A 15802-nucleotide genomic window follows, 5' to 3' on the forward strand; every position below is an offset into this window, starting at 1 on the left:
TTTTTTTTTTATTATTTATTATTATTTTTTTTATTGGAGGCAACGTGTCTTTTTATTGCCTGCTGTCGGGGGGTGCAGATCCTCGCTGAGATTTGTGGGGGAGGGGGGGGGATCTAGGAGAACCAGACAAAGATGAAGAGCGACGCAGGATCCAAACTGAATCCCTCTCGAGACAGGAGAGGCACCCAGCGGTAGCCTGATGAGAACACACACACACACACACACACACACACACACACACACACACACACACACACACAGACTACCAGATTTAGAGTGCTGACATTAATCACACAAGCTAATGGTCACTGCCACCATGCTCTCCCTCTCTCATCCTCCTCCTTTCTCTCCTTCCCTCCACTTCTCACCTTTCCTCCACTCTCTCTTTCTCACCTTCCCTCCCCATACTCTTCTCCCCCCATCTCTCTCACCCCCCCCCCCCTCCATCTCTCCTTCCCTCCACCTCTCTAACCTTTCTTCATGCTGGTGAAGGGCAGGGTGTACTGGGCCACAAACTCGCTGTTGAGGAGTCCTATCTGGCCTCGTACAGAGAAGCGAACCAGGCAGAGCTCGGGCACAGCGATGGTGAAGTTCATGGAGGAATCCCAGTGGGGGCTCAGCGCTGCGGCAAAAAAGGGCCTTCGAGTCACCAGGCATTATGACACAACACACACCCAGTAGGACAGGGCTGCACACTCCCAGGAGGACAGGACTACACACTCCCAGGAGGACAGGACTACACACACCCAGGAGGATAGGACTACACACTCCCAGGAGGACAGGACTACACACTCCCAGGAGGACAGGACTACACACTCCCAGGAGGACAGGACTACACGCTCCCAGGAGGACAGGACTACACGCTCCCAGGAGGACAGGACTACACACTCCCAGGAGGACAGGACTACACTCGTTTCTCCCTGCAGCAGGGATCTCTCTCCTGCTCATCCCAACTTCATTCTGTCTGGGCAATCATGTCTCAACACAAACAGGTCATTACTCAGAGCGGCAACTACCTAACTCTATTCCAGCAATGGTTATCTCTCTTTCTTGACAAGCTTCTGTTTCAAGTAGAGAAACAGAGTCCCACAGTCAGTAATCTCCATCTCTTTTGAAACTCATATGTATTCACACAAGTGACCTGGTTGACTGAGAGAAAATGATAGGTCTTATAACCTTGCATCAGCAGTCATCTATCTTTCTCACTTCATTTCTGTCCTCCCTCTCTCTCTTCCTCTCTCTCTCTTCACTTATATACTCTCCCCTTTCCTGCTGTCAGTCTCAAGCCGGCGAGTGCCACTTTCCCCGCAGCAGCGCCTGGGTGTCGTCTAAACCATCCGACACATGCTTTGTTTACAACTTAATTAAGAAGCGCCCAAGCTTTGAACACGTACATTCCGGATGAAGAGGAAATCTACGTGAGCCGAGAACCATTCCCCAGATATGGAAGAAGCCTACCGACGTCCCTTAATGTCCATCAAAGGCAACACGAGCAATTACCCTGTTTTAGTGTGAGTCTTTACACCCTGATGACGGGTGGGTTCGCCGGGGGCAACAGAGCCCCGTGAACATACTACCAGGAGACGTTGTTTGACGCTCTTGAAAAACTCGATCTCTCTTGATAGGAAGGCATGAGCCTGCCTTAATAATACAGCTCTCGCAATAGCTTTAAGGTTATTACTGTACTAAGACGTGCTGTTTAGCATGCCACAGCTATGGACAGTCGGACTAAATTGACTTAATAACGTACACAAAGTCAACATTCTTGATATTCCTGCAGTATACTGAGGAGCTGTCCCTATGAGTGTACATACTACAGTGTTTTGGGGGTACAGTTATGTAGTTAGGTATGGTACACACTAAAGCAAGCAAGGCTGCTCCAAAGGCTGTGCACTCTACATGCACTCATCAGCACGTCTCCCTTGTAGAAGCCTGGCGGCTTGCAAGTAGAATTTTTTATCTATATTTTTTTAACATTTTTTGTCATTTAGCAGACGCTCTTATCCAGAGCGACTTACAGTAAGTACAGGGACATTCCCCCCCGAGGCAAGTAGGGTGAAGTGCTTTGCCCAAGGACACAACGTCATTTGGCACAGCCAGGAATCGAACCAGCGACCTTCTGATTACTAGCCCGATTCCCTAACCTATAATAAATAAATAAAGGGAGGAAAAAAGAGATGGTAGAAAATCATAAAAGTTGATTCCTTAGGCGAGATAATAGTCGCTGTTAACAGGATCGGCTGACGGTGGAATCAGGTGGGATTCGTGCTTCTTAGCACTCCCGAGGACAAACGGGGAGAAATGGTTTAGGAAGCTGGTGTTGTGTCCACTCCCTCTACAACCCTGGTCAAGTTTCCCCAATTCGCAATACAGAGATTGACAATAAAAGATTAGTTAAAAAATATAGACTTTTATCATATTTTTGACTGTTGTAGCTGTTTAAGAGATTCAAAGTTAGGAGTGTGTTGTGTGTGTGACAGCACATACAGTTGTGTGTGTGTGTGAGACAGCACTTACAGTTGTGTTTGATGGTGTCAGTGTTCCTCCTGCAGTTGTCTGAATGGATCCCGAGAATCTCGACTCTGACGAAGGGATCCAGCTTCCCACTGCAGGGCACAGGCAGGCTGGAGCCACTGACCACCTGAACGCCGCCAACACAGTGACCGACACAGTCAACAACACACAGACCAGCACAGTGACCAAACACACAGAGCCCACCTAAACGCCAACACAGTGACACGATGACCCTTCTAGAGTGAACACCGCAGACAGGGTCTCAGCCAGGATGGGATCATTTCACTCAACAGAGAACTAGAACGGCCTCTTTACAGACAGGAACACTTAGACGTCAAGAAGAGTTGTGGCGCCATTAAATCAGACGTCCTCCCCATGCAACTCTCCCTCAAGAACTGTGTTTACACTGTGTTTTAAAGGTCAGTGTCCCTGCATCTCAAAAGAAGCAAGGGAAAATCTTGTTGCATTCTAACTTGTAAATGTTACGTGCCCAGAGAGTCCATGTTATCCTGCCTGAGATCCTGTAGCGAGGGAGATGACGTCAGCTGGAGAGGAGAGGGAGGGAGGGAAGAGGGAGGGGTGGATGTCCCTCAGAAGGAGAAGGTGTAATTATACTAGTCTGGACCCCGCCAGCCTTATCTGCAGTCCTCTCACACGGAGCTGCTCCCCCGCCTGGCCCCCACGGCCCCTCCATCAAAGACAAACCTGCATGCACTTATCTGGACATGCTCTGTCTGACTGACTGCATGTTTGACTGTCTGGCTGGCTGACTGCCTGGCTGGCTGGATGAATGGCTAACTGGCTGCATAGCTGACAGTCTGGCTAGATGACTGATTTCTTAGCTGGCTGGCTGACTGACTGACTGACTGGCTGGCTGGATGACTGACTGTATAGCTGATTCCCTACTTGGCTTATGAAGAGTTTACTGAGTTATAGGAGTCCAAATAATGCTAGAGAACTACAGCTCCCATGTTCCTAACTTGTTCTACAGCCAGAGGCATGTGAAGCTGTAGGCTAGAGTGGTGAGTGATGGTGGACTAGAATAGAGTTTCCCTTCTGGAAAGAAATGGCTGGAAACCCATGTGAATAAATAAAGGTCGGCTTTTTTATGAGCCTCCAGAAAGGGAGTTTTTATGTATATTTCATGTGCAAGACCAGGCAGATTCATCAGCATGCACACCAGACAATCCTCACTTCGACCATGGACTAGACCCTGTAGGGAAACTAGTGAAACGTCAGGCAATTTTTGTGGCCAAAGAACTGCATCCCAATACAAGACATTCCTTATAGGAGTTCAACTGCAGATTTCTGGGTTTTGTCTCCATGCCACACTCCCACCCTGCAAGCTTTACTGTATATAAAATCACTGTGACTGATAAAGCCGTAGCGACGCAGAACCTACAGATCAAACCCAGCCATGAACATCTGGGAACACTGATAGTGTACGGTCTGAATGACTGATCCCCCAGGTCAGGTGAGGCAGCCATCCTGTAAAGGCCTCATGGCAGACAGTCATAGAAACACAACGCTGCACGCTACATCTAGGAGGTGATTTGTACACGAGTGGGAGTCAGAGATTCACGACAGCTCGTTTCCTCATGTTGGGACCAGGGACGCCACGCCACCAGTGCCCACTTGTTACCCTCCATCGCACTCTTCCGACTTCTGGACAATGACAGACTTTGTCGGGCCGCACATCTCTATAGCCTGTGTTTCTGCCGTTTTCTGGTATGTTCCATCGAGAGAACAAAGCCTGCTCTGTAATTGGGGTGAGGAGAGTTACAGTGATACTATTTCCCATGAGACTGATAATCAGACCAGAAAAACAGGATGAAAAAAAAAACCCTCATGAAACTGATGTAGCTGCTGTTCAGCGCGAGCCGCGTTCTTCGCCGGCTCCATCACTAATCTCCTCATACAACTTTGATGCTATGGAGGCGAGAGTCGTACTTGGCCCTGAAGCGCACAGTCTCTCTCTACATGAAACCGGAGACTCGCCCAGTCGTACTGCTTGCCCTTCGCATACAACAGTTCCACCCCCCCCCCCCCCCCCACACCCCTCCCTTCAAAAGGCTGATCTAATTAAACTACGCAGCTCTCAGCAGGGTTGCTCCTCTCGGTGGCTCAGACGGTCCAGGAGAGAGAGGAAGTGAGGTGGAGGAGATGAGCACCATGGTACAGTACCATGTCCTAGTTAGATAGGACGATGCACATGAGCACACATCTAAACACATGCACACACGTGAGCACACACACACACAAGCACCCCCCCCCCACACACTCACACACACGAGCACCCATCTTAACACATGCACACACCAGTGATATACCTTGAGTAAGAGGTGGGTTGGCCTTATGCGGGGCTGGGAAGAGTTAGGATCAAACCTCCTCTCATTGGACCGGAGGATCGCGGGTTTGAGGATGTAACCACAGCCACCGTTGTCCCGGAAACGTCCGTCGTTCAAATCCATGGGCAGCCCCAATGACTGGAAGTTTAGTGCCACTGCAGGATCGGACATAACACATTTAACAGCACTCACTCAATGCTGTGCAACACTCGCTCTGTTGAAGAACAATGTTCAGTTAACACACAGCTGTACATGACATCATCTGTTCCGTAAAGCAGTGAGTGGTAAAGATGACATATTTGTGATTCAGTGGGATTTGGCATAATTCCACGGCAGTACAAGGTTCTGAACAGCTGTACCTGTGGCCTTGCAGTGGAACACCTGCTCGCACTCCAGTTCTCACACTATCTCTATCACAGTCAAGGCCATGAATCACCACAACATCCCATAATATATCTGTGGCTGTCAGGGCTTTTCTCTCCCAACTCTTGTCCCCGGGTCTGTCTATCTGTGAGCTTCCTCTCCTATCTCTGCCCTCTTTTTGGTCCGAATTGATCTATGTGCTTTCCATTGTGTGGCAGTCTCCTGAAGCTGTTGGACGCTCTTTGCTCCATCTGCCTGGATGGCTGCTCCCAGGCACAGAGAGACTCTGATAGCCGCTCGGCAGGAAGAAATCTCCTTGTGTTAGGATCAGGGATGTACTGTCTATCTCTGTGTGTGTGTGTGTGTATGTGTGTGTGTGTGTCTGTCTGTCTGTTGATCTTTGTTTGTATCTGTCAGTTAGTTGTCAGTGTGTGTGTGTGTGTGTGTGTGTGTGTGTGTGTGTGTGTGTGTGTGTGCATGCATCTGTCTATCCCTGTCTTTCCTCTGTGTCGCCTCTTCTTACTCAGACAGACAGACAGACAGGCAGGCAGGCAGGCAGGCCGGCAGGCAGACAGGCAGGCACACAGACAGGTGTGCTGGCATCCACACAGGCTCAAACAAGTCTCCAGGCTATAGCTAATGGGTTGTTACCTCTTATCCTGGAATAATCTAGAATGACAGAGACCTTGAGCTTGAAAGGTGAACGTTTGGGTCTATAAAGCATGGTAAATTGATGGATGATGGCCTTGTCATATAATGAGGGGCCGATGTGATAAGTGATCATCTCACATGCATACACGCACACACACACACAGAGAGAAGCCTAGCCTGTGCCTCTATCAGGGATGTGTTACAAGTTCTTGAAAAAAAGATGCTATAAGCGTTGGCTTTGACTCCTCTTGGAACAAACCTTGTTCCTGAACCACACCAGTGTCCAGACTGCAGGCCACACACAAGTTCTCCTCACTAGCTTTGGAAAAGACGTGCTACTCTTCTCTAAAAGTGATGAACTGTTCTTCCTTCCTTATTAACTCTTACTTCCTGTCCCTTCAAAGGGATTTGTTTGATTGTTCTTTGTTTACACTGCTGTAATGGTAAATCTGGATTTGTGTCATGATGATGACAAAGAAACCATTTTATTTTGTCTCGCAATTGTTGTGCAATTAAAATAAAGATGTCAGCATTTCAATCTTATCAAAGACTTTGTTGGCGTCAAAGAAATCTTCCATTTTGCAAAAGATGTTTGGAATATCTATGTTGAGTCCTGCAGTCTGGGTTGAGGTTTAGAGGTTGAATGGGCACGGTACCAAATGTTCCAAGAATATCAATGAGGATGGAACTGTCACGGAACACAGAAAGTAGTGTGTGTGTGTGTGTGTGTGTGTGTGTGTGTGTAGTACATGGCTACCTAGCTGGGAACCCACGTTCCAGAACTCCTGGGGATTGTAGTTGGACGAGAGCGTTCTAGAACCTGCTGGGTAGATCCTGCTGAGAAACCTCCTGTTGTGTTGGACGAACTCTGGACCTGGAAAGTATCGACTCAGCTAAGAACAACCGATTATAAAACGATCTCCACATAAATTAGACTACATTGCAACAGTATTATAACTGCAGGAAATTATACATGCTTGTCGCCTAATTGGGATGATCATTCCATGGCCTGTGTAACTGTAATGCTGCTGGGCAGGACAAGCACCAGAGCAGACCTCATTTCAATCCTCTATCTCTAATGTTTCCACACATAGCAGCACATTTAACTGATTAGGATTCAATTTCAAACTTCACCAGGTTTCTTTAAATCTCGGTCAGAGCTGTAGGGGTATTTTCACTGCTGTGTTTAACATTTCATACGTTGCCCTAATTTAAATATACGGTCCCCTACCCTAATGTGTTATTTGTCAATGTGTTTCTACTCTCAAGGTGTTGTATTGCCAGTTAACTCACTGCTCTGCATCCATCCAATCGTCCATCTCACCTTTCCTCCCTCCTTCTCTCCCTTCTACCATCCATCCACCCATCATCCATCCATCCTATAGTCAACCAGCCAGACAACATGAAGCCTAACCAGAAGTCTTGGCCAGCTTCCGAGCCTTCTTTTCCCCGAGGGATGTGTTCTCAAAGACGGCCTGGTGCTCCCTGGAGTGGCTGAAGCTGTGGAACTTGACAGACTTGGTGTAGACGACCAGGTTAGACAGAGCCTCCACCACCACCACCTTTTTCTTCTTCTTCTGTGGTTGGGGAGATTTCTACAATTAGTCTGCAAGCTTCCACACGTAGAGGGAAGGTCACACACACTGGGAATGGGCATAAACATTGTAACTAGATAAAATACAGTTATACATTCTACTTATGTCTGGTGGCACATCTACACTACATCAAGGAGGTATACTTGTCACTGTCACCTTGACAACAGTACTCGGTTACATCTCTCCTGTGGACTTACTTTCTTTCCTGATCCTGTCTGTCTACCTAAGAACTTTATTTTAGTACGAGGTTCTTCTTCTTCTTCCTCCTCCTCCTCCTCCTCCTCTTCCTCACTATCCTCCCCCTCTGCCTCTCTCCCTGTCTTGCCATCCGGCTCAATCACTGGGCTCAGCTTTTTGTTCTTTATCAGGATCTTGTACTTCAGGTCCTGTCGCAAACACACACAAAGACACACGCACACCTGTCTCAATTGCAACCATCAAAAACTCAAGGCTGTCTGAATAATTCAGCGTCTGTGTCCTTACTCCAGGGGCTGGAAAACAAAAGTTCTCCTGGACATAAACCCTCCACTTTCGGTATAAATTTGTCCAGATATTCCTCGTAGTTTTTTGTTTTGTTTTGTTTAAATCACCGAGTTCAAACCAGAACTGTCAAATAAGACAAAACCGACAACCACATAGACCAAGAGTCAAATCTGTGGGGGGGGGGGACAGTCAGTGACCCAGACAACGAAACCTCATACATGTCTACCACAGATCAGGGCAGCCAGTACAGCTTCTCCATAGCTGTGATCTCCCTGGTTGGCAGTGTACTAGTGACGAGCAGCAGCATGCTCAGATCTAAGATGTGGGGACATGTGGTCGCTTCTGGAGGAAGCCGGCAACTCAGTAATCCAGTTCTGGCAGGAAGCTTTACGTCCGCAGTGGGGGACGGCAAACTGAAAATAATAATGATATCCTGTTGCATCCCCGGCCTGGAATCCAGAGGAGTCTCCACCAGAGTATAACTCTCTGTTTAAAAATGATTACCCACACGTTTCCATGTGGCTACATGGCTCCTCTGGCACCTAGCTCCCTTATTTCTGGTATTACACAAGATTATATACTATGGTGAAATTAGAAATAAGCGTTTATTGATGATGATATATATTGCATGTGAGCATCCCCTAACAGAGCTTAGAAAAACATGTAATGCCACATTCCAGATTATGTCTCAAGCGAAAAAATATTATGCTAAAAGTATATAGTACAAACACATTTAGCCTGTCAATGAGTATGTGAATAGACTAAATCTGTACATTTTAACCGCACCAATTGTGTAGAAAAAAATCAATCCAATGAAAATGTATTAACCCTTGTGCTGCCTTCGGATCACATGACCCAAAGGTTCATAACGAACCATCGTTGTGTTTACCCAATTTTACCCAATACAAAAACAAATAAAAATGCTTCACTTTGTTTTTGTATGCGGTAAAATTGTCGCAATACGACGGTGGGTCACAATGAGTGATGGTTCAGAATGACCCGAAGATAACACAAGGGTTAAGCTCAAATATCATACACTGAAATTTCTTAAAGTATTCTCTTTTTCCGCTTGGGGTGACATGTAAAGGAATTGTAAAGTGTAGCTAACGCCTCCAAAGCAAGCTGCACAGTCAACAGTGCTAGTACTTATCCTGCTGTGAAGGCGGCATTACAAGATTATAATGTGCTGACCATCACTATTACTGGCATAATAAAAGGCCCCACAAATTATCAAGGGACAGTACTAGGTAAGTAGCTATCCTTGAAAGCGTGTGTGTGTGTGTGTGTGTGTGTGTGTGTGTGTGTGTGACGGCTCCTCGTGAAAATGGATTGAATATCTGAAGAGGGTTGGGAGTCAAGACCAAGTTATTAGATCCGTCGAGGCTTTCATTTAATGCAATGCTTCGCAAGCCTTAAAGATGAAAGATTGATGTGTAGAGGAAAGTCAGACTTAGAGGATTCTATCACAATTCATTTCATAAAGCATGAAAGAGAACCCAAAGAGCCAGAACACATTCATACAATGTCTAGAAAAGCCTTTGTCCTCCAAATAGTGTTGGTTGGGCAGACAGACAAATGGACACACAGGTCCCCTCAGAGCTATCCACAACCGCAGTTTAAAGTGAAGCAGGCCATTTCAGAGAGGAAGTCTGCTTCGCAGAGCGAGAAACAGAAATGAACGCTCCTCACCAAAGTGCTCAAGAACTATTCATGGTTCCATCTTTTTCAGCCTGGCCGCTCCACTGATTCTGAGGGAGTCTGTGAGATTGGACGGCCTTGTAAGGATTATGATCCAGGACAGTAACATACTGTACTCCCAGAGGTGGGGCCAGAGAAGGTAGAGGGAAGAGAAACTGCTTGATGAGCCACCTCAGACACTAACTAATGAGGCCCTCCCCTCCTACTAAGAATTTTTATTTCTGAATGACAGAAAATAAATAGGTTTAGATGCACTTACTGTGCCTGCAATTTCTCTCGCACAAGCAAAGACCTATTTTAAAATTCAGGCAGTGGTAACCTCATTATGTCAAATTACATCAAGAACTCAACTTCCTGTTGATATTGATGCTTGCTTACTTCTGGGCTGGGCAGTTCTACAAGGGTGGTGAGATCCAGGCTGGAACACAGTTTTCTCCCCAGGATGGAGGTGAGGTAGTGGGCCATAACCTCCTGCTGCCCAGGAGAGCAGTGGTTCTCCAGGGACAGGATAACAGGGAAGGGAGACACCTAACACACAAAAGTCAGAAGATAAACACACATACTCCAAAGTCTCTTCTCAATAGGGAGTCAGGTGGCTGAGCGGTGAGGGAAGCGGGCTAGTAATCCGAAGGTTGCCAGTTCGATTCCCGGTCATGCCAACTGACGTTGTGTCCTTGGGCAAGGCACTTCACCCTACTTGCCTCGGGGGAATGTCCCTGTACTTACTGTAAGTCGCTCTGGATAAGAGCGTCTGCTAAATGACTAAATGTAAATGTAATGTAAATGTAAAAGTCAGAAGATAAACACACATACTCCAAAGTCTCTTCTCAATAGTTTGTGAATCAAACACGCCTGAATACCAGGTCCCCAGACATCACAGCGAACGGCCAAAGCTCTCTGAATAAAAAGGAGCCCCCCACAGTGCACAACACTGCTATTAAGAACGCCATTAATTAGAATGAAGACAACACAGGAGGCTTCTTAAGAGCCAGAAGAATAGAGAGCCCTGAGGCAGGACCGGGGGCGCGTTCACTCCCTGCTGGACGGTTTCCATCTTGTGTTGCTGTGTACAGTGTGCACCACCTCAAAGGCGTGCTGCTCTACGGTTGTGATGACGTCTCTGAAGAGGATCTTGGTGGTCAGAGTGTAGCCGTGGTAGACAATGGGCTCTTCATCTGGACCATCCCAGCAGTCAATCTCCAAACAGCGGCAGCCTTTCCTTAGAGCACTGCAGGAACACAAATCACATATAAAATATATTTTTAAAGTTTGTAATTCTTTATTGATGAAAAGGGATGAGAGCTAGGATGAGAGCTGAGATGAGAGGTTGGATGAGAGGTTGGACGACTACAGAGAAAACCTTGTAGCAGTTGTTAGAGGCAAATTCCAATTTCCTGTGAACAATATAACACTGTTTTCCACAGGCTTAAAGTGGATCCGGAAAAGCCAGCGTGAAAACATGTTTGGGATTACAGTATCTGAACGACACAAAGCCAAAAACCCTCAATGATTAATAAGGCTGCATCCCAATTTGTCCGTAAAAAAAAACGAAACAACTTCAGATCTCCCATCTTGCACAAGTCTTACTGGAACACCGGCCCTCTGTACTTCACGTTAATCCCATCTCCCTCTCGCCATCTCACCTGACAGAGCCACAGCGCTGACAGGTCACACTGCTCTCCATCCCTCAACGTGCTTATGGCTCTTTCATTAGCTAAGTAAACCGGGCTTGCTCGGCCACTTGACAAAAGGGTTACAGAAAGGAGAGAGTGCTCCCTGGATCCCGAAGGGACTATAAATACGCTACTCTGTTCTCATCAGCCTCTTTCTCATCTCACCTCCATTGTCCTCTGCGGGGCAGGAGAGCCACTTCCCTGTCTGGGTCAGCACAGCAGAGGGTCAGCATGCACGAGGGAAAGATTGAGTGTGTGGACAATGGAATGGGCCTCTTACCCCAGTATATAGGCCAGCGTCGATTCCTGACAAGACGCACTCTAAAATACCCCTACCAATCTCCACTTCTCAAGGAAGCCCAGTCTCAAAATCTTTCTGTGACTTTCTCAGAAGTTGCATCGGTTTAAAATGTCTCGAGATTTATTCCAAAAGGAAAAGTACACCACAAAAGTGATTTCCATTTCAAATGTCAGACGATTTCTACAGTCCTATACATTTACATTACATTTAGCAGACACTCTTATCCATAGTGACTTACAGTAAGTTTAGGGACATTACCCTGAACTGGGTAAGTGAAGTGCCTTGCCCAAGGACACAACTTCATTTTGCAAGGCCGTGAATCTAACCAGCAACCTTCTGATTAAAAGCCTGATTCCCTAACCGCTCAGCCATCTGACTCTCTTACAGAGCATGTGGTTGCAAGTCGGCCTCTCTATCCTCTCTGCTACATGTCACCTGTATACCTGTATACCTTTCAAACTCTCCTCCCAGGAGCCTGTGTTACCTTGTGTAGGCGTCCAGGTCACTCTGACCCACTAACTGGTCCCCAGTGAGGTAGGTGTTGTGGGAGGAGGAGATGAAATATCCGCTAAGGGGTTGTGTCATGTCCTGGTAAACCTTTCCATGGGCCTGGTCAAATACACAGCAGTCCTTGGACTCCATGTACCTAAGAAACCCCTCAAAGGTCATGGTCTTCATTCCTCTGGCTGCGGCAGATTAACACAGAGACACAGTATGATTTTTGGTAACATTTTTGTGTTGTCCAGCAAGTAAGTCCTTATTTGATGATGCCTAGCAATGCAATGGAAATCCAATCCCTGTAGTTTAAATGTATATGGCTAAACAGTAGTGAGTTGTTTGTGTTTCAATTTTAAAGAGGTGAATTCAAAACCAAGAAATTCGGTGGTGTTTACATTTCTATATTAAGTATTCAATGCCTTTTGAAATTCAAAACATTATGTCACTGATTTGCTTCCATAGTTTAGCAGCCTTTTTATATCAGTCTGTGCGAGCTCAGACTAGGACGATACCGATTGGGTGAGCGGTTCACGAGACCAGTGGCTACAACTCTTGTTGCAAAAAAAAGTCATATTTATAGGCCTATCCAATTAATGTAATTATTTGGATAATAACGCACTGCACATTCTTGGGTTTTGAGCAACACGCCGGAAGATATTCCACCTCATACAGTGCCCGGTTGTCGAGAAGATCCTGCCACAAAAACAGTCAGACAGACAGAGATTCCTGACATAGATGAGTGTAAACTCGAGTAAAATAGAACTTTCTGAAATTCAACAACAGCTTAGCTTGACCTGTAGCTATGTGAGCCCTCCTGTTTTTGCCTTGTCTTATTATTTGTGATGGTGAGAGCAGCACAGAAGCAGCACACTGAGCCCTTGGGCATCATCTGGTCTAGTAGTCCTCTGATGTGCCTGATTCCCCGACTTCCTGTCTGTGTTGTCACACTTTGAGGCCACTGAGCCTTCAGCAGAACATTCTGTCATCGTGTGGGAGTTGTGTTCTACAACGTCAAACACTTGGGATATACCGTAACATTCCCATGACCGAAACACTTTTCAGTGAAGATGTGAGACCAGCGTAACTGTAGGTGACTAAGCTGAATTTACCCTTGGTTATGAGAAGCGACACGCTGCTTTCAGTTAATCGCGATCAACAGACTGTTAATAACGAAGCGGATTCCACGCTCACCCGTCTCTTCTATCTCATATCTGTCAATCAGACTCTCTGCCGTCTCCTGATTGGCTGTGGTCTCCATTTGCTCCCTATGGAGGAAGCTGAGGAGTCCAACGGCAGGCAGAGTCCTCTGGCCAGAGGTGTAGCATTGGTAAATGTGCTGGATTTCCTCCCTCTTGGAGGGCAGGAGCTTGCTGTTCTTCATCCTCTTCCCTTACACATGAACCTCAAAGTGCCTGACCTAATCTGACCCTTGACACCCTAGGACATGGAAAGCCATCACACATCAAGTAATCACTGACCTTCTGAATATGTCACAGTTGATTGCATCACATATTGTATAGGCCTATCGGAAATTTGGAGATGTAAAATGCCCCCTTTTGATTTGACAATGAAATGTAAAGAACAGGACAAAAAAAAAGAAGGTAAAAAAACGTTATCTTTTAAAACCAGAACTGAAAATGTATGTTTAAAGTGTTCGACTAGATTTTGGAAGCATTTCAGTTGAGGAGTCAGAAAGCCACAGCTCTAGAAATGTCACCAGTCTGAGTCCAGAGCTGGCTGCTTAGATGCAATTTTTTGCTCCTTCAGCTGAGAAGAGGGGGATGAAAGGGTGCTCGCTCTCAAGGAGGAACACTCCCACCCTCCAAGACTCCTCGATTTCATCCCCCCCCTTCTCAAACACAGAGGAAACAGCTTCTGTCTCTCTCTCTCTCTGTCTCTCCCTGTCTGTCTCTCTCTCTCTCTGTCTCTCCCTGTCTGTCTGTCTCTCTCTGTCTCTCCCTGTCTGTCTGTCTCTCTCTGTCTCTCCCTGTCTGTCTCTCTCTCTCTGTCTCTCCCTGTCTGTCTCTCTCTCTCTGTCTCTCACTGTCTGTCTGTCTCTCTCTGTCTCTCCCTGTCTGTCTCTCTCTCTCTGTCTCTCCCTGCCTGTCTCTCTCTCTCTCTGTCTCACTGTCTGTCTGTCTCTGTCTCTCCCTGTCTGTCTCTCTCTCTCTGTCTCTCCCTGTCTGTCTGTCTCTCTCTGTCTCTCCCTGTCTGTCTCTCTCTCTCTGTCTCTCACTGTCTGTCTGTCTCTCTCTGTCTCTCCCTGTCTGTCTCTCTCTCTCTGTCTCTCCCTGTCTGTCTCTCTCTCTCTGTCTCTCACTGTCTGTCTGTCTCTGTCTCTCCCTGTCTGTCTGTCTCTCTCTTTCTCTCCCTGTCTGTCTCTCTCTCTCTGTCTCTCCCTGTCTGTCTCTCTCTCTCTGTCTCTCCCTGTCTGTCTCTCTCTCTCTGTCTCTCCCTGTCTGTCTCTCTCTCTCTGTCTCTCCCTGTCTGTCTGTCTCTCTCTGTCTCTCCCTGTCTGTCTATCCCTCTCCCTGTGTACCCTCATTTCGAATGTGTGCCTATCTTAGCCCCAACCCCCTTGCCTCTGATGTTACAGAGCCCCGTCGCTGCATTTGCTCCCTGCTGAGCATGTCATATCCATGCTGTACTAAACCACCAACACTGTCACTCATGTCATTAACTTTTTATACACTAAGCTCTGTGTGTTGCTGTGCAGGCCTCTTTGTGAATAAAGTGGCTAGCCATCTATTCATTAGAAATATGGCCAGTCAAGGGTATACCCCAGCCACAGCAGGTAGTGCTATCTGTCACCATGTTGTTTTTGGGGTCAATACAGATCTTTGCCATACATCCGGTCAACAGAATGGCCAAGGTAAGTTACCGTAGTCACTTTGGAAAACACTTTTTGGTTGTGGTGTATAAACAACCTACCTTAGAAATGTATCTCCTTAAGCATTGAGCTTCTGTAAAATGGACCACATCGACAGGCTTAGTAGATCAGCCTCAGGACAAAAAGAATGTTGTCATCACATGAAGACTTGTGATGTAATAAAACATCAAAGTTCTAATTCCATGCATTGAACGAATATGGCTCTGGTGTTCAAAATACACCTAATTTGTCTCCTTTTGGCATTTGGCAGACATGGGCCATTCATTTATGGCAGTGTCTCAGTCAACCAGGATGAAGAGTTGAAACCATGTCATAAGGGATCCCAGTCTCAGAACTTTCTATGACTTTCTCACAAGTCATCTGACAGTTCCATGCATTTAGATGTCTTTAATATTCCAGAAAAATCTCGTTACTCAGCTTTTTTGGCTCTCTTCTCAGAACAGCCCAAACATTAGTTTTCCCTACCACTGTGAACCCATCATCCTGTGTGAGACTGGAAGCAGAGGGGCATATCCACCCACTGTGGTCAGAGATGAGTGAACACACAGTGGTCCACCTGTGAAACGACTGTTAAAAGGCCCTTGTGTGTTTACAGAAGTGGCTCGGGCTGGAAGAGGGGCGGAAGGGAGATAGATATTTGAAAGGAAGGGTTTCTGATTCAGTTGGAGGTGCCGTAGGGATTAATTGAAGTGAAGTGGGTGGGTGATGAAGGATTTAGAAATCAAGAACTGACAGCTGTATTGAGAAGCTGACATTGGTATTATAAAGTCACTGCATCACCAAAGCAC

The 15802-nt window shown here is 46.6% G+C and overlaps 1 protein-coding gene across 1 annotated transcript; it reads right to left on the minus strand.

Annotated features, from left to right (window-relative positions):
- Positions 1–96: 96 nt before the first annotated feature.
- Positions 97–15106, minus strand: LOC134021582 (1-phosphatidylinositol 4,5-bisphosphate phosphodiesterase zeta-1-like). Its single transcript, XM_062462585.1, has 12 exons — positions 15056–15106; positions 13316–13561; positions 12111–12312; positions 10736–10880; positions 10031–10180; positions 7669–7857; positions 7291–7453; positions 6634–6750; positions 4845–5017; positions 2518–2641; positions 473–622; positions 97–196 (listed from the first exon to the last, which is right to left on the minus strand). The coding sequence occupies exons 2-12, from the start codon at positions 13503–13505 to the stop codon at positions 114–116; spliced, it is 1686 nt and encodes a 561-aa protein (XP_062318569.1). The 5' UTR covers positions 13506–13561; positions 15056–15106; the 3' UTR covers positions 97–113.
- Positions 15107–15802: the final 696 nt, after the last annotated feature.

The sequence above is a fragment of the Osmerus eperlanus genome, chromosome 5 (assembly GCF_963692335.1).
Source record: "Osmerus eperlanus chromosome 5, fOsmEpe2.1, whole genome shotgun sequence".
NCBI lineage: Eukaryota > Metazoa > Chordata > Actinopteri > Osmeriformes > Osmeridae > Osmerus > Osmerus eperlanus.